General features: G+C 41.0%; 1 protein-coding gene across 1 annotated transcript; it reads left to right on the forward strand.

The window, feature by feature from the left end:
• ism1 (isthmin 1) lies at window positions 1–23,635 on the forward strand. The gene is made up of 6 exons (XM_038306663.1): window positions 1–768; window positions 14,712–14,930; window positions 19,400–19,643; window positions 22,059–22,202; window positions 22,299–22,388; window positions 22,617–23,635. Exons 1-6 carry the CDS (start codon window positions 631–633, stop codon window positions 23,132–23,134), a joined length of 1,353 nt encoding a protein of 450 aa, XP_038162591.1. The 5' UTR covers window positions 1–630; the 3' UTR covers window positions 23,135–23,635.
• Window positions 23,636–26,084: the final 2,449 nt, after the last annotated feature.

The raw sequence follows: 26,084 nt of genomic DNA on the forward strand, positions 1-26,084 counted from the left end.
ACGCACAACAACACCAGCGTGCGTCCACCTTGTTTTCTCCCGCAGGTTTCTTCAGTCCTGTGAGGGGAGCCCAGTGCTGACCGTGGAGTCTCTCCAGCTACCTGCGCTTGTAGATCAAAGACTTTCTCTGTGGATTATGCCACGCAGAATGCGGACGGTGCGGAAAGTTGCGCATGAAGTGGAGAAGTGAGGCAAACCTGTAGCATGGAGCTGGAAATGCGGCGAGGCAGAGCAGCTGCCTGAGCTGGGAGATCTGAGGCTGCATTACTCCCCACAGGCTGCAGCCCTCCTTCAACCCATCCGGTTGTTTACTCATTCTGCCTACATCGAGTTTTTCTGATTAGAAATCACAGGAGAATTTGTTTGCTTTAGAAAACAAACACTGGATCCAATTTCATCCTCAATTCCTTGCGTTCTCTGACTGCATCTCCGCTTCGACTCGTTTTTTCCCTTTTCTTTCTTTTTTTTTTTTTTTTTTTTTTTCTTTTTGCACCTCTGATTCCCGAAGTGGCTCCGAAGTGGTGTTGCGGCTCCTCGTCCCCGGCGGATCCGGAGATTGGAGTCTCTGCACCGGGAGGAGTCGGAGCTCCGGGCTCAGGACGCGCTCCAAAGAGCGGCCGCGTTAAGAGGATGGTGCGGCTGGCGGCGGAACTCCTGCTGCTCCTGGGACTTCTCCTCCTTACTTTACACATCACAGTGCTGCGGAGCAGCCCGCTGCCTCAAGGAAATGTTACTGCCAGCTTGGATCAGGAAACGACTCCTAAAGAGGTGAGTTTGGGAAACTGTTGCCTTGAAGCAGAATTTGATATATAATGAAAAGACCGTAAGGGGCCTAAAGCAGAGTGTGATTTGGGGGGCCAAGTGCTCTGGGACCCATGATCCTGGATACAGCACCTTAAAACGACTTTCTCACATTTTATGTCTGTATTTTTTATTAAATTTTTTTCAATAATACAAGTTTCAGATTGTAGATGTTTATAATTAAATAAAGGTCCAAATTGATGCCATCTTTGACTCGAAAATTTACTGTCAAGTGTTTGTGAAAGCTACCAATGAGTCTTACATTGCTGCAAAAAATACATTTATGGAGGGTTTCCACCAGGATGAGACTGTTAAATGTCTTACTAAACCCTCACTATCAAATAGAACAGATTACTTTGACTAGGCCACTGCTTTTTTAAATGTTTTCCTTAATTTGAATAAGCTGGTGTGCTTTTACTATTGTCTCAATGCATAATCAACATGTGCTTGAGATTTGGATCCACAAACTAATAGTCAGTGTTTTTAACTTCATAGGAGAATTGCCAAGTTCAGTATCAGGAGTCACCCAGTCCTGGGTCCAATAAAGCTCCAGATCATCACACTTCCACCACTGTGTTTCAGTGACAGTATGATTTTCATAAGAAACATTGATCACAGACTATTTTTTCCCAAAATCTTGCGTCATCATGATGATTTTTGGATAAAGTGAGAAAAGCCTTTGTGATTGATTAAATGGTGGTGAGGCCAGCAGAGATTTAGATGTTCAAGGTTTTTCAGTGACCTTCTGGATGAATTGTAAACACACTACAGGAGGAACTTTGGTTGGTCGGTCAATTGTTGGAAGATTCTTCATGGTTCAGTGATATTTCGGTTCGGTGTTATCAGCATCCCCTTTCGTTTGCCTGAATCCTAGAGCCTTTGTTTTCATTTCCATAGTACAATATTTAACTTGCCTTCTTTTTAACCTGTTCTTTAAGTTGAGATGGTCATTTAGTGACATTTAACATATTTTTAAATGTATTTTATCCTACTTCCTATTGTCTGAGAGGTTCAATTTACGTAGGTTATTTCTAGTTTTTACAGGTATAGCAGCAAATCTGCAGGGTTGGCTTGTTAAACTGAAATCAGGGCATCAAAAAAGAAGTTGATTTATCTATTTCATATTGGCGCCATTACTTTTCTCCATAGAGCCATGGTTTTTATATAGTTTTATTATCTAGTAATTATTTGTGAACTTCATTTTGTATTCAAACAGGAAATATTTCTTTATGATTTAAAAAAAAACCTATATGAAATGTTTAAGATGTGTAAACAAATATTAACATCAAAGATAAAGTAAATGATAAAACATACGCATATTTAATTAGGACTCACCATTAAACAAAGACATTTATATATTTACAAATGGTACATGTATCCGGTTGTTTCAGTTAAATAAATAAACAGTTTAAAATCTCAAAAACAGATGGTTGGAGTTCTTTAACTTGTGTCAGAGTTCCAGTAATACTTTGGGTCCTCGGAAGGTTTTGGTGACTTTTTACAGCAGCTTAGTTTAGTTTGGGTATACTTCTCTGATGGGTTAAATAAAGCCTTCAATCTGTGAAGAAGGCTCCCTGGAGTCTCTGGGGACTGATGTACTTACCCAAAAGGATACCCCCTGGAATGATGGTGAACCAGGAGAGGGACAGAAGATGATCCGGGGTCAGAGATCAGCCCACTCACAACAGACACACCTCCTATTGTCAAGGAGTTGAATGCTAGCTGCAGGCACTTATCTGTCATCAAAGGCTCATCACTGTCATCCAGCCCCTTACTTAATAAGGCAGAGGATCAGAGCTGAACCACAGATTGTGCCCGTTTCCTGTTAAGATTTCCTGATGTGTTTGCAGAACACTTCGCCATAAACCAAACTTCCTCCCAGTTCAGACGTGAGGCAAGGGATGTTTTTCTCTTCCTTTCTTTTGTTTGTCAAATTATGGTTGCTTACAGAAACATAAAGGAAATTGAATTAAGAGCAATGAAAAAATAACAATTAAGGAGAAAGAAACTGTAAAATATTTTTTTTGTATTGCAATCCTGTAGTGGCTAGAACAGACATAGTGATCATTCTCAGTCAGTGCGGTAAATTACTCAATGCAATCAACCGTGTTTCCTTAGATTAAATGCCTTTTAACCAATCTAACTGATCTGATTGAATAGTCTCTCTAAATTGCATTTTGTGAATCATATTAATAAATCAAAGAAATGTGGTGAAAACATCACGCAGATGGCAGCAGGACTTTCAATACTCCCTAATCTGATCTGAGCAAGAGGGATCTTAAATAGTGAATAAAATGGCCTCAGAGTGGAGCCCTGTGGAACACCGCCCATGTCATTATTGTTAGCTCAGAATTTAAGTGCAAAAAACCCAGAAAGTTGTCTTTGTCTTTACAGTAGTAGGGATTTTATATCCTTTAACGTTTGCACAATGCATTCCAATAAAAGAATGGAATAATGTGCCATAACAGCATTCAGAAGAGCAACATTTGTCAGCATGACACCACTTGAAACTTGTTTAATGGCTTAACAGCTCATTTTAGCATCAGCATGATGCAGGCATACTTCAACTAAGCCATACAGTAAATCCTGGCCAAATGCTTATGATGGGTTTGGGATCAACAGGGTTTTTCAGAACGTGTTAAAGGGATAGTTCAGGATTCTAAAAGGGAGGGTGTGTTACAGTGTCATGAAAAGTTTTACCTGCCCCAGCTGATTTTCTTTGTGTCATCCTTTATTATAAATCAATATTATTATTAAAAAATGACAATAAAATGGGGAAAATAAATAACGGGGAGGTTTTCCCAACAATTTTCCTGTTTCATGCAGTGAGAGGAGAAAATATGTAATTCCAGTTACAATAAATGTTGTTGAAATGACAAAAGAACATGAATGTGTAAAAGGGAAAAAAAAAATGCAATTTAGATGACTTGCGTCATGCTGTAGGAATTTCCAATGGATAATTACTCTGACCAAAAATGCATTACATACTTTGTTCTCTACATGTTTCATTCAGGTATTGTAGCTCCATCTCCTAATAGGTAATCAATGGGCTGTCTGTAGATCCTGGATCAATACGTGACATGCAGTTAGGGGAGGTCATCATGACAATTACCACTCTACTGTCCTATAGTTTTATTTTTCTATATGAAATTAAGATTCTCTTTGGTCAAAATAGCTGAAATGACACATTGCCCATTCAAATACGTGGAAGAAATTAAGGTGAAGCAGTGAATGTCTGTGCCTCAGGTCTGGTCGCCAGTGGCGGTTCTAGACCAAATATATGGGGGGCACCGACAAAAAAAGAAAAATGGAGGAAAAAACTGTTATCTTAGCATGATTGAAGCTAAAAGAGCAACAACTTAATTTTTGAAACATATTTATATTGTGAATTCTGTCTTTGGTACAGGGGCGCTAACAAAGGCCAGGACTTATTCTACAGGTGCACTAGCCCTTTGTTGGCTCCTGTCTAGAACCGCCCATGCTGGGGGCACTGGTGTCTGGGGCTTGTCCATAGCTGATCTTTTCCTTTATCACCAACCTATATTTTGATTACAAAACATGCAGATATTCCGTATTCTGTTCTATATCTTACATGAATGTGTGATATATTTGAATTGAACAGGTGTGGCGAAGTATCATACTGCACTGATGGGGCAGTGCTGGGTACCATAAGCACAGGCTTGTTTATAAGTGCACATTGCTGCATACTCTTCAGATACAGAGGGCTGAGCAGTTTTCACTAAGGCAAATGTAAATTGGTCTACCTAGATGGAATATTATGGTTTTTCAGTCACAACAGGAGGCTTTAGAGAGGAAGTGCATGGGACACCCCCAAAGAAAAGTAGGCGCTGCACCGATTGACTTATAATTGAATGGGAAGCATAGACTGAACACCAGAGACACAAAATGTGTGTCAGGAGGTTTTTAAAACACTAAATCAAACTTAAAATTAACTGTCAAACTAAACTGAGATCCAGAAATGGCAAAAAAAAAAAGTGTTCTTTCAGCATTATTAAAATCTATAATTTAAAATGTTTGCTTAAATCCTGACAGAAAAGTGTTCCCTTTAACTCGTCCTCTGCATGTGCCATATAGTTTTGGATGTGTCATAACACCCATTTTTATCTACGATGAGTCGATCTTTTCAAACATTTTTAATGTTTCCTTTATAATGCAGGAAGGAGCATGCCTCAACAGGGAAACTTCTGTCAACATGACACTCCTTGAGACGTGTTTAACTGCTTAACAGCCCAATTCAACATAAGCAAGCTAATGTACTTGTATGGACAGACACCAAGTTCTCAATACAGCAGCCTCAGGTTCAACTACTGGCCTTCGATTTCTGACCCTTTCCTGTCGACTGATCTGTTAACTAGTGGCCAGTAGTGCAAAAAAAATAAATAAATATAAAGCAAGAAATCCTGACCTGATTTTGGGCGTTTTTCAATTGCTTGTCTGTCTGGACAGTATTTAAACAACTTTTTCCAATTGAAAAATGATAAAGAATATATGGCTATTAAAGTATTTAAATCAAAGAAATATAAAAACATAATATAAGAAGTAGGGTATTTTTTTTATTATTACCATTCTTATTGCTATCAATGACTGAGGTACACATTTTGGAAGTCTGTGTTTTCCTGGATGTGAGGCCATGCGAAGCTTAGGAGGTATTCCTGGAATTTAGGGAATATTTGTCATTCAGCCAAATGTTGGATTGGATGAGCAGGAAGAGGAGCAGCAGGGAGTTCATGCTGAGAAATCAAAGGAGGGATTCTGAACTCTCCATCCAAAGTTCAACATCCTCTATTTAAATATTTATAAGCCTTTTTTTTTTTTTTTTGAACAAACGCACAGAAAGACTAGATAAGCTAACTCCTGCTAAACAGACGTTATGTCATTCTTTAAACATACTTGTCAAACCTCAGGGCATGCATTGTCATCCCAAGGTGTCATGTTAACGATGCAGCTGTCTGCAGACAAAATGTCCTTCCTGATGCATATGTCGCCTCTTTTAACAATTATTTTAAATTATATATCCTCCAGTTTGTCAAATACATGTTTTTATCCACCATTTGCTGAAATGCTGAAAAGCATGTGGTGCCATGTAGTGCCTTCATTTCCTGCCAGCTTCCCTGGGGGGAAGAACTCCTGACTGGCTCCCAATTGAAATTGGAGTCATGGCCCTTTAAGGAGCGACAGACAATGTTAAAGAAAAAGGGAGGAAGCGGGAAAAGAGGAAGAAATACTGTGAGGAGGGGGATTGTGTGTGTGCAAGTGTTCATTCATGCCTTTTAGAGAAGGAGTGAGTGGGGGTAGGCATCCTGGGAGGCCCCAGATGAGCGGAGGACTGGTTTGTCACTTTTGATCTCCAAATTAAAGCCTGTTTTTTTTTTTTTTTTTTTTTTTTTTTACATGTGAGCGATACAAACTTTAAAGTAGGCTGCCATCAAAGCTGTCTTTTATTTAACATTTAAATGACTTTTCCCTGTGCTCTTGCTCTTATTAGATTAAACAACTTCTTTTTTTTCTATTAATTTGCATCTTAAATTGTTCCAATAGTAAGGAGGATGAAGATTTGATGACATTTTTAGGTTCTTAGGTTTTTGCTCAACCATTGATCAATAGTATCAGCTTTCCATGAATGGAGATTTTTTTTTCTTATTTTCATTCAAAATGTTCTGCTGCTGTCATGATTTAAATTAAAAACACGAGGGCTGTTTGTTTCCTAAATCTTTAATTCAGAGCCAAAATGGTAACAGATGACGAGGATAAAAGTTTAAAAGCAGGTCAGTTTTAATTGATTTGATTTTGAAGTCTTATGTTTTTAATTGTCTTTGGAAAAGATTTGCACCAAATTGCCCTTTTTCATCACTGGTGGTCCACAGATTAGACGAATTACATTGTCAACACATATTCTCTGTACTGCTTTGATGCAGCTTATATAATATACAGCTTCTGTCTCTTTGTTTACCACAAAGTTAGAACAAATTTAATCTAAAGAGTTATTATCAGATCAAATTTTTTACCTGTCTTTTACAAAATTGAAATAGGTTTAATTTACATTCAGTCCAATCCAGTCATTTATTTTGCGTTTTGAGTTCTGATTATTATACAATACAGCAACATTTAGTACATCTGAGGAAGCAGAGCCAACTAATCAAGTCTGACAGTGCAGCAATGCCTAAGCAAGTATGTGGTGACAGTGGAAAGGAACCTCTCTTCTCTTAGAGGGAAATGAGAAGCCATCTGCTGCATATGGCTGTTTCCTTATACATAAGGAAAAACATGGAGGAAATTATTTAAAGCCTCAATAGGTTGTGTCAGAACATCCACCCTAACCCCTAAATCCCTCAATCACTAGAGCGGAAACTATATAGTGGACTTTATAGTTAACTCAATTAACTGACCCTTCGGACAGATGATCACTACTTTTCACTCCCCTTTGTTCACATAACTCTACCTCCCCACATTGTGCATGCATCATCTTTACCTGTCTCTGTCACAACAAGTCCCATGATGCCTTCAGGGACAGCTCTCACAAAGTATTCTGAGATATCTACTTGTCTAGTGACCATAGATGATCACTACTTTTCAAGGTGCATTGTGGGAAATTTCAAGCCCACTACTTTTTTGTCCACTAGACGCTCAGACACAAATTTAAAATAGTGTAATGACTATATAGTGCCCTATATAGTGATTAGGGGGGACGTTCGGACACAGCCTATAGTCTCAATAACAGGTGTGTCCAGAAGAGATGCACCTGAATACTGAACCTTTATTACTGTAAAGAACTAAATAGAAAATGCACACTATGTTAAAACAATAGCTATTTCAATCGGCTCCTATAGAGATAGACAGCTAAATACAGAGTGGATGGAAAAGGAGTACTTTCTACGTAGAGAAAAAACCTGAGAGAACAAAGTTCATGGCAGCAATAACACTCATTGATATTTTTTCAGAAAAGAGACCCAATATAGAAGGTTGAAGCCAGGAGTTCTTTCTATGCAGCGACGCGGTGTTATAAAAGAAAAGTGTGTTCTGATGGTGCATAGTTTTATAAATATTGGGGTTGTACGCCTACATCTTATTGGCATATGTAGTATATCGTTAGATTGGATCATCTGTGATCGATTGGTTTACCCTATGAGAAGCGCATCACTCAGTGTTCGATATGTTTGGTCTAGTGCCCAGTGTTGTTGTTATTTTATTTAGTGTAAGAAGTACACGACATGGTGTCAGAAGAGGTCTTTTCTTACTCCACATGAGCCACGAGACTACAATAGTTTTCGTTAAATCCTCCGCTGTGGAAAGAAAAGTTTAGTCAAACGTCTGAGTGACCGAACGTTAGCGTTAGCCAGAGCTAAGCTACAATGGATCAGTTCAAGCCTCCAGCCCCGCTAGTGCTAACCGGCAACATCAGTGAGAATTGGCGCCGATGGGAGCAACGTTTTCAGCTGTACATGACGGCTACGGGAGCAAACACGAAAGCTGAACCGGTGAAGATGGCTATCATGCTGCACACGGTCGGCGAGGAAGCGCTAGAAATATACAACACCCTGGATGTGTTTGTGGAACCGGGTGAGGATGGACAGCCTGGTGAGCTAACAATGAAGGACGTCTTGGATGCGTTCAGAAAGTACTGCATCCCGAAAAAAAACATTGTGTTCGAGCGTCACCAATTCTGGTCGCTCCCCATGTCTGAGGGAGCCAATGTAGATCAGTTCATGACTGAACTTCGTCAAAAATGTAAGAACTGTGAGTTTGGACTAACAGAGAATGACATGCTCAGGGATAAGCTCGTCTTTTCTGTCCCAGACGCTCGCGTGAAAGAGCGATTACTGCGAGAAACGGACTTAACTCTGGATAAAGCTGTCGACATCTGTAGAGCAGCTGAAGTCACTAAATCACAGATGCGAGCTATGAGATCAGCTCAGCCTGAGGCGTCCGTGGAAGCTCTCCACAAGGTGTCTCCCAGCTACGAGAAGGGGAGAGTTTCCATGAAAAAAATGTCACGACCACATGAGAGAAAGACACAGGCAGCAAACAGAAATGTCAACACATGCAGAAAATGCGGCGGGGTGCATAAACCTCGTCAGTGTCCAGCGTTCGGTGTGATCTGCCACAACTGCAATAAGAAGAACCACTATGCAAAGATGTGTGCATCAATAAAAGACAGAGGAGCTACTGCCCGGGGCGTGCACGAGCTTGAGGTGGAGTCACTGTTTATATCAACAATGTCCTGTGTTGAACCCAAACGCACTCAGCAGGATAATTCGTGGTACACAACAGCCAACATCAAAAACACAGAGGTTGAGTTTAAATTGGACACTGGGGCAGATGCGAATGTGCTTCCTCTGAGCATGTTGCAGAAGATTCCGGGTCCTCATCAGCTGCAACCCACACGCATCGCTCTAGTTGCCTATGGAGGAACACGTCTGAAGCCAGAGGGCACCGTGAGACTTATCTGTGATGTGGGCAGGACGACGTCAGATCTTCTGTTCTTCGTCACTAAGCACTCCTCCACTCCGATCCTGGGCCGAGATGCATGTGAACAGCTGCAGCTGGTGAAAAGAATGCAAACCATCGAGGTCAAAACACCAGCCACAAAAGAGGAGCTAGTGGACGCCTACCCCTCTGTCTTCAGTGGGCTGGGACAGTTTCCAGGGGTGCATCACATCCACACAGACCCACATGTGACCCCAGTTGTGCACGGCTGTAGGAAAATCCCCATCGCTGTCATGGACCGGCTAAAAACCACACTAGGAGACCTCGTCGAAAGAGATGTCATCGCACCAGTGACGGAGCCTACAGAGTGGGTAAATAGCCTTGTCATCACAGAAAAAAAAAAACGGGTCGCTCAGGGTGTGTTTGGACCCTCGTGACCTTAATGAGGCGATTAAGAGACAGCACTTCTCAATACCAACCCCAGAAGAAGTACTCCACCGCCTGTCAGGAAAAACCATCTTCTCCATTCTAGATGAAAAGGACGGATACTGGCAAGTGAAGCTGGACCAGCCCTCCTCGATGCTCTGCACATTCAGCACGCCGTGGGGCAGGTTTCGCTTTAAGAGACTTCCTTTTGGCATAAAGTCCGCCAGTGAGGTCTTTCAACAAAAGAACTGTGAGACATTCGGCAGCATAGAAGGTGTGCACATCATTGCAGATGACATGATCATCGCCGCTGCATCTGAGGAGGAGCATGATGCTATTCTGCAGAAAGTAATGGACACTGCACTAAAAAACAACATCAAATTCAACAAGGAGAAAGTTCAATACAAAGTGGACTCAGTCAAATATATGGGCCATGTAGTCACCTCGAAGGGAGTGAAGCCGGACGAGTCCAAGGTATTCGCCATCAGAGACATGCCGCAGCCAGAGGACAAGAAAGCACTGCAGAGACTGCTGGGAATGACAAGGTACCTCTGCCAATACATCCCAAATGAAGCCACGATCACAAGCCCGCTCAGAGAGCTGCTTCGAAAGGACGCTGCGTGGCACTGGAGCAACCAACACACTGCTGCAGTGGACAAGCTTAAGACCGCCCTCATGCAAGCCCCAGTACTCCAGTTCTATGACCGGAGCAAGCCACTCGTCATACAGTGCGACGCATCAAAAGACGGACTGGGTGCCTGTCTGCTGCAGGAAGGTAGGCCACTGTCATACGCATCACGAGCACTCACAGACTCTGAGAAGAATTATGCTCAGATAGAGAAAGAACTGCTGGCAATAGCTTTCGCCACCAAACGTTTTCACCAGTATGTGTATGGCAACACAGTGACTGTACAATCTGACCATAAGCCCCTAGAAGTCATTTTCAAAAAACATCTGAGCAAAGCACCTGCACGACTCCAGCGCATGCTACTGCAGCTCCAACGCTATGACCTGAAAATCATCCACACACCCGGCAAGGACATGCATGTTGCTGATACCTTGTCCCGTGCTGTTGTCAGTGACAGCAAGGACGACGTGAAAGAGGATCTGTTTGAGGAGAGAGTAGTGCATGCAATGGAGGCCACAGACGCACTTGACGCAGACATGCTATCAAAGCTCAAAGGGGCCACGGCGACAGACAGCACACTGCAACAAGTGATAGAGTTACACAAGAGAGGCTGGCCACGACGACGGCGCAGTGTTCCCACCAGTCTACACCAATACTGGTCAATGAGACACAACATCAGCATCAGGGATGGCATCCTGATGACTGGTGACAGGATTGTGATCCCACAGAGTGTGAAGCAGCTGATGCTTGACAGACTGCACCTCGCACATCAGGGGATACAGCGGACAAAAGCACAGGCAAGAAAGTTGATGTACTGGCCAGGCATGAAACATGATATCGAAAACCTGGTGGAGAAATGCCGCCCATGCCAACAGCTCCAGCCACAGAATCACAAAGAACCCCTGATTCCACACGAGGTACCTGAACTGCCATGGCTGAAGCTTGGTGCAGACATTTTTGAGCTACACGGACAGTCATATCTCCTGATGGTGGATTACATGTCAAAATACCCAGAAGTGCTCCACATACCTGACAAAACTGCCCACACAGTCATACGCCAAATGAAGACCATATTCGCAAGACATGGGATCCCAAAAGAGCTGGTGAGCGATCACGTCCCATTCGCCAGTTCTGAAATGCGACAGTTTACGTCGTCATGGGGCATAAAACTTGTCCACTCCAGCCCTGGGTATCCACAGTCAAACGGCTTAGCAGAGAGAATGGTAAAGACTGTAAAACAGGCACTTAAAAAGGCGACACAAGCCGGCACAGACCCGCACCTAGCTCTCCTGTCTCTGCGCAACACTCCAGTGACTGGCACAGAGTTCTCACCAGCACAAGTCCTGATGGGAAGAGTACTGCGGAGCACCCTGCCGACGTCCACAGCTGTTCTGCAACCAGCTGTGCCACGCGGGTTCCACTCGCGGCTGAAACACCTACAAGCCAGGCAAGTGCACTACTACAACCACAACACAAAGCCACTGCCAGAGTATGCTCCTGGTACCACAGTGCACATGTCAACACGTCGTGGTTGGGAACCAGCGACGGTCCTGAGCAAAAGAGAGGAGCCACGTGCATACAACGTCCAGACACCCAGTGGTGTCACGTTCCGGAGAAATCGACGTCATCTAAGGAGAATCCACCCCAGTCTTCATCGAGAGGACAATGATGAACTTCTAGACCACCCCATCGCTTCACAGAGAGAGGACAGTGCATTACAGGCCCAGCGAGACCAATGCTCACCAGCCTGTGAACCATCCAGTCCCACTCCAACTCCGACCACCTACAGAACAAGGAGTGGGAGGCTCGTGAAGATTCCTTCAAGGTTCAGGGACTATGAGTTAAAATAATACTTAAGTCCTCCCTGCAGATAAGTCATGTTCGGACTTTGTTTACATTTTCTTGGTCCAGTTTGATGGGCTAATTTTGGTTACTTACATATTCTTTGTTCCACAGTGTGACTGAGCTGAAAACAAGAGACAAAAGGCACAAGAAAAAAAAAAAAAAAAAAGGATATGTATGAATGTGATTTAAAGGTTGTTTTACAGTGTAAGGCTGTTGATTAAAACGGTTAATTCAAATGTTACTTCTTCTTACAATGTTACTTTAAAGATCTAGAGTTACAGTGAAGTTAAATATGATTCTCGTGCTTAAAAAGGGAGGATGTAGTATATCGTTAGATTGGATCATCTGTGATCGATTGGTTTACCCTATGAGAAGCGCATCACTCAGTGTTCGATATGTTTGGTCTAGTGCCCAGTGTTGTTGTTGGCGAGCTGCAATAAAAGTTACATGCAAAGTGCCTCACCAGAAATAAGCCTCACCGTTTATTTTATTTAGTGTAAGAAGTACACGACAGCATACATTCACTTTTAGTTTGAATCCTACAGTATTTTATAAATGAGACCCCTGACAGCTTATTGCTGATTGACAAAGCTTTCAGCCACAGCACTGCCAATCAGCTGGCTGAAAGAAAGCTACCACCTTTTCTTTATTACATGACAAACAGTCACTTTAAAAGTTTACCAGATTTAAGTGGGAATGATTTTGACTGTATTCTCTATTTAGAATTAATTAAATCAGAGTTTAAAAAGGAGATAAAGTCTTACAGTTGTTCTAATTTTATTTTCACAAGGTTATCAGAAAGGTTCTTTGTCAAAATGAACAGTGTTGGTGACAAGGTCCCCTAATTGTTCTGCAAAGCATGGAAAGACTAGATGCTTTAGGAAGCGATTATTCTGCCATAAACTTTATTTCACACTTTCTGTACTATTTTTATTGAATCTATGCTACATATTTTATGATTTCCTGTGGAATTAGAATTGTATAATTATTTTTATTTAGTTTTTTTACTGTAAGATGTGAATTCTAACTGAAATGGCCCTAAAATGTGATATTGTACCACACATATCTTATTTATTCTTCTCTTAAATTTTATATTACTAATGCAATTATTTATATGCTTATTGGAGCAGACTACATAGATTATGCACCTGTTTTTGTATTATGCCACTTTATGTTTGCATTTAGGTTGTAATTATACCTGTGAAGGCTATGTCTCGGCTGCTCCCTCAGCGGAGCTCGCTTACAGCCATGGAGTGAAATCTGAAGACTGGGAACATGAAAGGCAAGGTTATCACATGGGCATCTCAAAGTCCAAGTACTTCTGTTTGAAGCAGGAAAAGTTCTGTAATGTTCGTGTAAAACGCAGATAGCCGAACCACAAATTGAGTTCCCGAAATCTTTTTCTTTTTACACAACTCTTAGCCATAAGAGTTTGGTTTTGGATGTAACACAACAAGGGTTTCAACTGGAATCGGCTTATATCATTTTTTTTCACCACAAATATTATAATTCAGTACATAAATCCTCATAAACAACTCGTTCCCTTATCTAGATTAAAAGCTCTTTGCTTTAATTAGGGGTTTCAGGAAAACTCCCATTGCTTTTTTAAACGTACACAAGAAATTCTTTAACATCCACCACATTATCGCATTAACTCCGTCTGAGAAACTCCTAAATAGAAGCTACATGTACATTTATAATCCCCGCTCCCTTGCTGTGCAGCTCCATTTACAGCGTCCGTTTAGCCCCAGAGTGCACCTTGGCTCCACACAAACGGCTCCAGTGGGGGCTTTTATGCCCGCCACAATGTGGCTGGGCTGACACTTTGTCTGTGACAGGCCACCGCAACCGTGAAGCACCGCTTCCATATTCTCTGGCCTTCGTCTGGCCACAAAAAAACACTGGGAAGGGGGGGTGAAAAACAAGAAGCATGATTGATGCTTTGCTTTGATCTTATTTTCTACCACCCCAGAATGGATGATTGCAGACTACTTATAGCTGTCTGTCCAATTTAGGAATAATTGTTCCTTCTGTGCATACCTGATTGAGGACATATGCTTTAGCTGTCATTATGGGATGGATTTACAACACTCCTGTCAGAAGACCAAATGTTTTTCTCTCTTCACGAGGGCAGGTATAATTATTTTGCAATATTTGCTTAGGTTCTCCGTATAGCACGGCAGCAAAACCATTACCCTTACACAGCCTTTTTTAGCTGGCAATACAGTAGGACAAGCTATATATAGAGAGAGATACACAACATATTACTATGGTAAAGCTGCAACATACTTTGTCAGTTAAAAAAGGAAAAATACACATTATGGCTGCATATAGAATCTAAATGTAGGCTTCGTACAGACATTGTTTTTATAGAATCAGACTGTTCTTTCTGGGCTCACAGTCCAAGCCACATAGACTTCTGTCACATACTACTGTAATTCCAATGTGTCTATAAAAAAAATAAAATGTGGCCACATTTTCTTTACCTTCTCAAAAACAGAAAGTTGATGGCTTCTTTAGTTTTTCAAATACACTTGGGTTTATTTGATGTTTTTCTTTTCTTTAGACAAATGCCTTAAATGCTAGAAGAAGCTCATCTTCTCAGCGGACTCCTGAGGACCGGCGCCCTGGTCCAGAACACAGGACAGCCCACCAGCCCTCAACCCTCCCCTGGGTGCAGGGCAGCAGCGTGCACAAGGATGGCCCTGGAGCATTCCTACTGGATTTGAACAATTTTCCAGACCTCTCTAAAGCTGATATCAATAGACAGAACCCCAACATCCAGGTGAGTTGCTCGCAGAAATGAACAGCTAGTCTGAGGAAAAAAAATGTGACTTTTACTAATCCAACCTCAGCAAATTTTTCAAGGCTCACATAAATGCTTTTGAAGGAACTTTTTGCCAACTTTCCTTGATCAGTTATTTCCATAGAAACTGATTTTTATACACTGGAGATTGAGATTGGAGGAACAGAGCACCAATTATCTTCCCATTTAAAAACACCCAGACCATTGCAGATTAGTTACTACCATTTTAAAAATGTCATAGCAGTTTATGGAAGCAACGTTTGCATGAAATTCTAAACTGTTCTCATACTTGGTTTGGGTTGTTCCTTAAAGTTTTTCAAGAACAGAATGTTAGGTGGCAGCCTATCATCTTCCTTTTTGAAATATGTACTACAAACACAGCATATCACATACTTTCAATCCATGTGGTAAATAACATTATAATTAGGGAGTGTAAAAATCTATGAAATACCCTTTATTACTAGAATATTATTGTCAGTTGGTTCTGGAGGTTAATGCCAGGCGCTCATGCAAGGGAGCCCAAACCAAAGTGAATGTTTACAATCCTAAAAGCGCTAAAACATCTCACTGTTGATGGGGGAAAATAACATTTTGAACCATTTAAACCATCATGTTTGCACTTGGAAGATATCTACAAAGAGGCTGATGTTTGGATAGAAAGGTTAGATAGGATGCAATGCAGCACCAAAGCCGTCGCTGAGTGAAAAACCTACTAAAAATGAAACAAGGCCAAGTCCTACAGTCAAAGTAGCTCCCCCTTAGTAATGTTAATAAGGCTTAAAATCACTTAAATAATAGATATTTAAACTGCTGTCATATGGTTGGCTTTTTACATCCAGACCAACAAAAGTGTTTTTTTTCAAGAGGCTAAAGTTACCAGCTTGTCCAATAGGCTGAAAACCAAAGTTGATTTAATTCCCTAACGCTCTAATTTCTGAAATGTTATGCCAGGTGTGAATCCTGTTATCATAACATTTGCATAGGGTGGGTATTGACAGATAACCCATTAATAATGTACTTCGTCGTAGGAGAAAATGGCGTTCTATTAAGAGGTCCTGCCTAATGTAAAAATAAGGATATGTAAAAGTCTGTAACATGGCATTTACTTCTTTAGCTGTTGTATTTTTTTCATTTTCTTATCCTGATTAGGACTTTTAAAATGCCCTCATCTTTGTATGGGTTGGGTATTTACACAGAGGATTATGGTTGTTTAAACAGGAAACTAAGATCGGAGGTGTTCTTCCTACAAGAAGTAAAGTCAGAGAAGGTGTCTGAATAAATGGAAGGCCAAATTATGGTAGCAGTTTAAGAGCCCTCTGTTGGTGAATATTTCCTGCCTGGATCATTTTTTTTGTGTAAATCTTCACCCAAAGAGAACATGACTACAGCTGAATGGTTCCTAAAACCGAGTGAAGCCATAGAACACAGTGACGTTCTAAGAAGGGATGAAATGAAATCTCTTGGCATGCAATTTTGCATGCACAATAAATTCTTGCAAAACTACGAACCATATGGCAAAGCATGCTTCACTACTGTAACTGTTAAGATTGACTTCCATTCTCTGGAATTCCATTCACTTCTATTTTAAAATATTACAACAAAGTAGTCATTAACATTTTGATTGACAGAGCTGACTAGTAAAGAGCGCACATTACAGCTAGTTGACAGCTTTTAGCTACAAAAGTAATGGAGACGCACCCTAAACTTGTAGTTTATGTGACAGCAGTTCAGGAACCTTGAAAAAGAAATGTTAGAATATAGTAATAAACTAAATAATCTTGGCTGTAAGCCTTAAATAAACCTAAAGTTTGCGTCTGCTTTGAAGTTTCCAAAAATTATGGTTTATTTCAAAGTTTTCTAGAAATGTCAACCACTGTTGTGAACCTCTCATTCAGCAAAATCTGGAATATTTTGACTAATCAAATGTGATCATTTGAGCGTCTCAAGTTTTTGTGTTTATGAAAGATTTATTTAATTGTAAATAAAAAAAATATACAGTTTTCAATGCTTCTCTAAGATACCAAGAGTATTAGAATTAGAGGATCAAAAACAAGCCTGAACCGTTGCATAATTCTATATTACAGATTCCTTAACATTAATATATTTGATCATTGTAAAAGTTCTTTAAAACAAAAAGCTACACCATCTGTTTTCCCTAATATTGTCTTTTCTTGCTCTTGAACCTAATACATTCTATATTTGAATCTCATTAGTTGGATGGTGAAAAACAGTAAAGTCTTGTGCTGAGAGGAAGAGGTTAGTTAAAGATAAGTTCATCAGGAATTTAGGGAAATATTTGATTTCTTTTTAGGATTAAAAAAAAAGTGTATTTGATTTGAGCGCCGTGCTAGGAAACCCCATGGACACAGTGCAGGTGGTTGGAGACTTTAGCAAAAATAACATTAGTTTTCCAACTCAGTGCATGAAGCTTTAGAGCTGAAGATCTTCTTAATGAATGAAGTTACTGTATCTAAACTAGGTTATATTAACTCCCTCTAAACTTGAAACAAAGCTCCCCTTTAAGTTATTGAACATGTCGAGGAAGACGGAGAAAGTCTGAAGCAGAACGTTGCCCCCTTTTTCTCCCTCTTCCTCTGTTCTTCCCTGTCCCCTTTCACACTTCCCGGCTCCCAGTAAAACATAGGAGAGACTCCACGTCAATCATACTGACAGCTGAAAGGCAGAGCCTAACCAACAGAGCCCCACTGCTGCACTAACCCATGTGCAGGAAGATGGACGGTAGCCTTATATAAATGTGTGGCAGGCCCTTGGTCATAAATCCTTCAGTGAAGCAGATGGTTGAATAACGGCTGCCATGTTTAAATCATTCTCCTGTCTAATCCACCAAAGGGGGCTCTTTCCACTTCCGAGGGCATCATCGCTAAATATGAGCATGAACAAAGTGTATTAACATCTCAAGATGTGGGAAGAGAGAAAGCAACCAATTGAACGAGGGTGTGAGGCTGTGGGAGCAAGGCAGGAGGAGGAGGGGGCGTCTTTGATCCTGGGATTCATCTGGCTTTCATGGTCTGGAGGAGGCCGAGTAGCCCTTTGAACTCTGTGTTTAGGTGGAGAGAGCCAGAGAGGTGGGAGGGTGACTGTGGGGCAGGGGTGGTGTCCCCCCTTCTCATATGGGAGGCACATGTGCTGGACAGAAGGGGGGGAGGGGTGATGCTGTGTGCAACAGAAAGGGTCCATATATTGCACCAACTGTTATGGTTTGTTTTTAAGGATAATGTAAGTTTAAATGTTAAAAAACAATATAATAGTAAATATTAAACATCAATTACACTAACACTAACACAGGAAAACATGGGTGATAAGGTCAGTGCTTGCCTGAAGTCTGTCACACTCTGTCACTGTAGGTAGGAAGTAGGTTGTTTGCATGATAAAATGCAAGAAATTTTACTTGAATATGTTAAAGTATACGGCAAGTCCTTTCGCTAGAAAGATAATCAGTCCTAGAAAAGGTGTCTGGACTCTATGGGAGGAAATACGGGAAAGGAAAACCAAATTTTCTTCTAGGATATAAACAAATTGTCTTTGTTGGACATCCTTTTCCTCCACGATGATGAAACATTTAAAAGCTTAGATTTAAGAGAACAAGCATTCAAAAGTTGTGATGTAGTTTTTCAACGCCAAGATACAGTAATTAGCAGCTTGTTTTTTTCAGTGTCTGAGCCAAATTGAGGAGAGAACATTTGACAGCTGAGGCCTTCTCAGTATTTTCACTCACTTTCCAACCAGTTCAGGTGTAGCAATGTCTTCAAATCATATTCTGGGAACAAACGACGCCTTGTTGAAATTTACCTGCTGTTGTAGTGACCTCAAATCTTTATTCCACTATATTACTGTTGTGCAGTTAAACCTCACATTAAGGGAAACAAACTGCTGTTGTGAAGGAATTCAATGTATGGCCTTCTATTTTTTATAAAGTGTTGTGGGTTAGGGACGGGTTAGGGTTGAGAGTTTTTTTTTGTTTCGATAAATAGGAGTCCTAAGGCTCAGGAGTATCAGAGTAACAATAGTGGAGCAAAACATGCCAAAGTCTATCCTAAGTGCTGACAGATTTTTAGTCTTTTACAGTTTTTATAACTAATGGCTATTTGCCAGCATGGTGAATAACAAGCAGACTGGATTCACCACATAGGACCTTTAAAACTCTATTTATGCTGGTTTGTCGGGTCTCTAAGATACTGCTCTCAAACAAAGCTCTCCTGACTTCCCCTGATTAAATAAATCACTACATAAATGTTCACCTTATTAACTCATGGGTAGCCATTATTTTTGCCATGGATGCCCCAGTTTAGCCTCCCAAGCTAAGTGTCATCTTTTTAAATTTTAGCTGCCCTTTATAGACTTGAAAGTACAAATATGTCATATTGTTTTAACCAATGAGAGTTATGTTCTTAAAAAGAAAGAGTTTAATTCATTTTCTCTTTATACAGGTGACTATTGAGGTGGTAGATGGACTAGAAGGCCATGAACCAGAGAAAGGCCTCCGGAAGGAGAGCAAGCCCAATTGGGCTTCCCCTAACTGGAGAAGCTGGTGGCCTCACACCTCCTCGTCATCATCTCATCAAACCGAGGAGCACGATCGCTCCTATGGGAGGAAAAAAACGGAGGACAGCAATTTTCTCAGGCCATCATCAGACTGGGACAGGAGAGGAAGCAAAGCTCAAACTGAATACGGTAAGACTGACAGCAGGGTGTGTTTTCTCGATATTTTACCAGCTCCAGAGGGGTCTGCTTCCCAGATGGCAGCGCTCTGATGTGGAATCTGTAATTTGCAGATTTACTGATTTAGGCAGTCAGTATAATAAGTGCAGTCGTTCTAGGCAAGCCCTCAATAGCCCCTGATTGAAGCCTTTAACGCATTTTAACGAGACGGATTCCACTGTGGTGCAGAGCTAACTGCGTCGCTGCATTTAAGTTCAATCACAGTCGTGGAGCTGGAAGCATCGTTGGGGTCTCAACGGGAATCGAACCACGCTCTCCAAAAGCAAACCTCACCGATAAATCTGCCGTGAAATAATTTACGCTCATTGTCGTACAGTGTGGTCTGCGTTGAAGCATGCCCAAACCAATGCAGTCAAAGAGGAATTTTGGTGTTGTTTTATTCACTTGCACTCAAGTGTTTAGGAGAAAGATGCTAGATATTTAGGAAAACCATAACTCTTTGGCTTATCACTGCGGTTATCTAAATCATTTTCCTGTATTTCACGCCACCCTAATGGACCTGGAAAAATTCAATCTGCATTTCTGTCATAGTCTTAAACTTAATGATCCACCAATGGGACGATCATTCATCTGATTTGTGGTCTAAGCACTTTTTATTTTTCTTCCAAAATTCATATTTTTGTCTGAGTTGAGGGGCTAGCATGCCTTATATTATTCGAAAAATGGTCATAATGAATGGCAGATGGTAGCAGAGGATGCATAGGATGGTTTGGACTCCAGCCAGAAATACTTGCATCCCAAAATGCCAATATTAATGCTTCTCAGTTATTGAATATGGCTTTTAAAATCTGGATGCATGAGTGATGGTGATGGGACTAGGTATAGACACTGGATTTCCTGTCATTCCATGTTGTATATTGAAATCATGGAGTTCAACATTAAGCACCCAAAAGATGTAAACTTTGTTTTGATAAAAGAAAAAAAGCACAATAAAAGCTCTGTTAGAAGGATTTTGTACATTTTTTATTCTAAGATCAAATGCAACATCCAACTCTAGGGCAAACTGAAAGGTTTACGTTATGTTTACTTTTTGTCATTTCCTCCTGCTTGTTTTGCTTGTTTTGGTTCTGTTTCTTTTTGAGTTGTCGTTGGTTTTATTTCCATTTTTTGTTATTCTAGTTGTTTTTGGTTGTATTTGAGTTCTTATGTATATCTTATTTACCCTCTGTTGCCCTCTTGTGTCAGTCTCCTTCTCATAGCTCCTTTCTAGATTCTTCTGTCCACACCTGTTCCTCGTCTGCTAATTAGTCCTCCCATTGTTTCTGTCTCCCATATATACACCTCCTGTTCAGTTACTCTTTGCTGTTTCCTTGTCGTTTCTTTGCCTCTGGTGTGTGTTTTCCCTGACTTCTCCTGTATTTCAGTTTTCTGTATTTTGTTATTTTGGATTTTTGCTTCTGTTGTCACCTTTTGGATAGAAACCACTTCACTGCTTCAGTTCCTGCATTATGGTCCTCTTTAAACCTCCATTCAACCTGACACTGCTTTGTACATTAGAAGGAAAACTTTCTTCACTTCTCTGCATATTAGATTCTCAAGACTGAGGTTAAGATTTAGATTTGAAACGTGTCACCCTAATAAGGAATTGAGTTTTATAGAAACAATCACAGTGCCTAACAGAGTCTGGTGTTTGTTTTTTTCCACACAATGTTTTGCCTATGCACCAGAAAGCTTAACTATGGACCCATCTGACAGTGGAGCCTTCTTCTACATGTTTAATGTGTCCCCTACTTGGCATGTGGCAAACTGGGGAAAAAGGAAAGACCATTCTTTTTTACAACTCTGATTTTGGTGGGTGGATTTGTGAAGCACATGACTAATAGTCGGATTCTTCCATCAACTCTTCCGTAGTTCCAATCGGCCTCCTGGCAGCCCCTCTGATTAATGCTGTACTTGCCCGAGCCTGTCAGTTCACATAGCCATGTCTCGGTAGATTTGAAGTTGAGCCACTTTACCAAAGCTCTGGTAGATTTCCAAAGCTATAGATGTTATTTTATGGTCTAAATAACACTTCTGACACATCTGCTGGGATCATTGGTCTTAATCAGGCTGTTTGTCCACCAGTGTCCTATTTAAAAAACTGATGGCTTCACAGAATAGATGCATTTCTACTCAGAATGAACAGACACAGCAGACTGATTGCAAATGACATGAACTCTGAGGGCAATTATATCTGCACTGGATTTTATGGAAGTGTAAAAATAAAGAAACTCTGTGTTATTAGCTAGCAGCTACTTTGTATGAAGTCTATGGCTGCAGCATTACCAAATGTGAAAAACACCCCAAACACTTTTGCAGCGTTTTTAACTCCAGCATATAGCCTGCATGTGAAGCATCTTAAATGTCTTTTTTCCCCTCTGATCCCAGACTACATAGATGGAGAAGGAGATTGGAGTAACTGGTCAGCATGCAGTGTTACCTGTGGAAATGGCAACCAGAAGAGAACCAGGTCCTGTGGTTATGCCTGCACGGCCACAGAGTCAAGAACATGTGACATGCCCAGCTGTCCAGGTAGTTTATTGTTTTTTTCCAAATACAGATCAAAACAAACCCCACATAATCAGCCTAGTAGTTGTTGATTATTTGTTTTATCCAATGTCCCTGAAGGTTTTGAAGATGCCTTCAAGACAGCAGCTACTGAAGTGAGCCTGTTGGCTGGAAAAAACGAGTTCAATGCCACAGAACTCTTTGGAGTTGGTAAGATTTTGTCCGTGCTTTTATGTTTTTTTTTCTTTTAAATTAACCGCCTTTTAGGTGGCTTCTCTTCCACATGCTTACTATTCTGAGAGCTTGAATTTAGGTCTGTTACTGTGCAGCAGGTTAGAAAGGTCACAGCTTTCATCTGCCCACCCTCTGTCTGAATGTTTTTAAAAGCTGCAGCAATGAAATCCTTCTGGACTAAAACTTCAGCGTTATTTCTTCCAGACACAGACAGCTGTGAGCGATGGATGAACTGCAAGAGCGAGTTTTTGAAGAAATACATGACCAAAGTGGCAAACGACCTTCCAAGCTGCCCCTGCTCATACCCAACTGAGGTGGCGTACGGCACTGCGGACGTCCACGACGCCCTAACGCGGCGAGATTTCCGCTGGAAAGACGCCAGCGGCCCGAAAGAGAAGCTGGAGATCTACAAACCAACAGCCCGTTACTGCATCCGCTCAATGCTGACCCTGGAATCGACTACGCTGGCAGCACAGCACTGCTGCTATGACGATAGCATGAAGCTGATCACTCGGGGAAAAGGGGCCGGCACGCCTAACCTCATAAGCACAGAGTTCTCTGCAGACTTGCACTACAAGGTGGATATCTTGCCTTGGATCATCTGCAAAGGAGACTGGAGCCGCTACAACCAGGCCAGGCCGCCTAACAACGGGCAGAAGTGTCCAGAAAATCCTCAGGATGAGGATTATTATAAACAGTTTGAAGAGGCAAGGGAATTCTAGCCCACTGTGCGGGGAAAGGACTAAAATAACACACAGATCAGATTAGACTCAGAGACCCATACATGCTCATAAAAAGCACACTTGCCAGAAACTTGTCAGTTATTTGTTGTTGTTTTTTGCTTTGGTGACAAGTTTTGTTTCTAAAAGATGCGCCTTTATAATTGTGCTGCAAAATTTTACTCAGAGTTGGTCACAAAAGGGATAAATGTCAAAATATTTTCAAAAAGGGAAAGTTATTGTAGAAAAGTCAACGTAGATTGTGTCCGAGTTTGTCTCTGTAGATGTTGCAGGGGCCAAAGAACAGAGTGGCTCGATTTTTAATAATGTTCTGTGCAGGTTTTTATCCATTTAAGCTTGTGGGTATTAATATTTAGCATGCACATTTTGTTTTTGTTTATTTACCTCTGTTATAATCTGTCTGTAAGGCAGTTCTTCATTGTAAAAAGCCTGCTTTAGTTTTGTAAAGTATTTATTAAAGTGTAGCTGTGATTGTGGTGGGTGTCTGTGAGTTTGGCCTCTCCTTATCATACTGTTTTTTCTTTGTTTTTTTTTTTTGTTAATCTAAAATATTCACACCCCCTTAATATTTTATGGGTATTTAACTTTACAGCCATAAACTTTGTATTTTATTGGGATTTTGTAAAAATGTATATAGCAACAATTTGCCACAGATTTTCATTTAGATTTAGGTCTGGACTTTAAATGGGCCATTTCAGCACATAATTATGCTTTGATGGAAGCTTTTCTATTATAGCTCTAGATCTAGGATCTAATCCTTTATGGAAGTTACATCTTAGGCTCTTTTCCAGGTGTTTTGTTGGGGAACAACAGAAAGTAGTCCAACAGGTTTTCTTTGCGTTGCTATGCATTTAAATGTTTCACTTTCTATAAACTGACTCCGTTTGTTTTTTCCTTCTTAAAAAGTATCTTCACAGCATGATGCTGCCACTGCTGTGTTTTAGAATGAGTTGCAGTGATGCATTTATACCAACATTACACAGAGCTGAATACAAGTTTAGGGGATTTTATTAAGCTGGATTTTAGTAAACGGGACTAAATAACTACATACTTTCTAGGTGTTTATTTTTGTAAAGAAAAATACATTTATATGGATCCTTTTTGGATCCTCCTTTAGCTGTCAGCTATGAGGACAACATTCAGAGAAACCATCGTATACATGTTGTTTTTAAAGCAAGGGAACGTATGTGATCATACTGTTTTCTGGTCATGGAAAAAGTGACTTCAGTATCACTTTTCCCACATTTTTCAGGTTTATCAGCTGCTGTTAGATTTCTCTCCTGCTGTCAGATGGAGAATCATCTCCTCTAATCAATTACACTCCACCACAGAGTTAAGCCAGTGCACAAGACTTCCATTAGTTCCATCTAGAGTGGCTGTCAGGCCAGGCCTTTTGATGAGGCTGTGATATTTCTTCAGAGGGCGAGGAGAGTAAGGTTCCTTTGAATGCGACTCAGATTCTTTCTTTGGCATGTATCCTCAAATTCCTGAGTAATTTCTCAGTGTACACACGCTCCCACACACACCCGCTGCTGCTTGTCCGTAGCGGTGGGGGACCTCTGACCATTCGCTCTCCACTGAGTGCTGCAGTCATTGTCACACAGAGGAAGCCATTCATGGTGCCCTCATTCCTGCAGTCTCGTGTGCTGCACAGCTGGCTGGGTGCAGGAGCTTGTCTTTATAAACCAGCAGGCCCCGGCACGTTTCACACCCCCAAGAAACTCTGAGCAATCACCCAGTTGCTCAATGTTCATGCAGAACTCTTTATTGAGCATCGCCTCATTCATTTATTCACAACTCTTCTTTTTTCTTCAATGTTCTGACAGAAAATTTAAACAAGAAGTTTCTTTGCAGTATATTTTTACCTCACTATCAATGTGTCTTTTTAATTCTGTCTTTTCCCTGAGTTAAAGCGCACTTTATTACAAAGATCTTTATCTTAACACGGTTTGTGCATTTAGAGATCAAAGCGAGGTGTTCACCTTTCATTCTGTAACATTAGCAGCAGGCTAAAATTGACGGCATACTTCCACTCCCCTATGTCTCACACCCTTACTCAGATTCTCCCCTCGAGGCAGTCTCCTCGTGTCTCCAGAGCAGACAGTTACTCGCGTGCCCTCCTCATTTTTCATCCTTCCGTGCACCCCCGACACTAATGCAACTGGTGCTGTGATTATTACGCAAAGGTACTGACAGGAATACAGATATAAGGTTGGAGAGGGTAACTGGTGTGAAATTGTAGAGGAGGGCAGAGAAAGTGAACTCCAGCCAGAGGAAAGAAACCTTGCAGCTTGGACTGTTTGTGAGGCCTCCCTTCTGTGTTACTATTTCCAGCACTGCGTTCTGGGGTGTTTCAAAGGCTGCACATTAGTGGTGTATTGTCAAGGATCCGAAAGGGCTCATTAAGCATCACTACGATATGGCTTTTGGTATTTTGTCTCTATTTTTGTTATGAGAAGGACATTAAGTCCAACGTGCTGACATGACTTCTGAGTTTGACAAAGCTTCCCAAGGGATTTCTCGAGGGATGTCTACAGCAGAGGTACAACTCTCCTCTATCTTACAAATTCTACAAATTTTCCCACATTACTGCATCCAATTTAAACTATTTTAAAGGAGTAAATCAACACAAAATAAAGTGTGGTATTCATTTCCATAGACACCTCATTGCTGTGATATACTTCTAAAAAATCCAGTGTGACATCGCATTAGTAGATCACCTACTTTGTAGAGTCCACGTGTGCATAATGGGCCGGATCTATCAAAGGTTTGCGTGTATAAAAACGTGAGCTATTTCACTGCGCACGCTAAAAAATGTACAAACTGATCTATCAACAGCGTGCTAAAAGGATTTGGTCTTTAAAACGTGCTAAATAGCGCCTCTTATCCATTTAGTACTTTTTCTGCAATGAATATTCAATATTGGGCGTTT

This window comes from Cyprinodon tularosa, unplaced genomic scaffold, assembly GCF_016077235.1.
Source record: "Cyprinodon tularosa strain WSP-4 unplaced genomic scaffold, ASM1607723v1 ctg116, whole genome shotgun sequence".
In the NCBI taxonomy this organism is placed as follows: domain Eukaryota; kingdom Metazoa; phylum Chordata; class Actinopteri; order Cyprinodontiformes; family Cyprinodontidae; genus Cyprinodon; species Cyprinodon tularosa.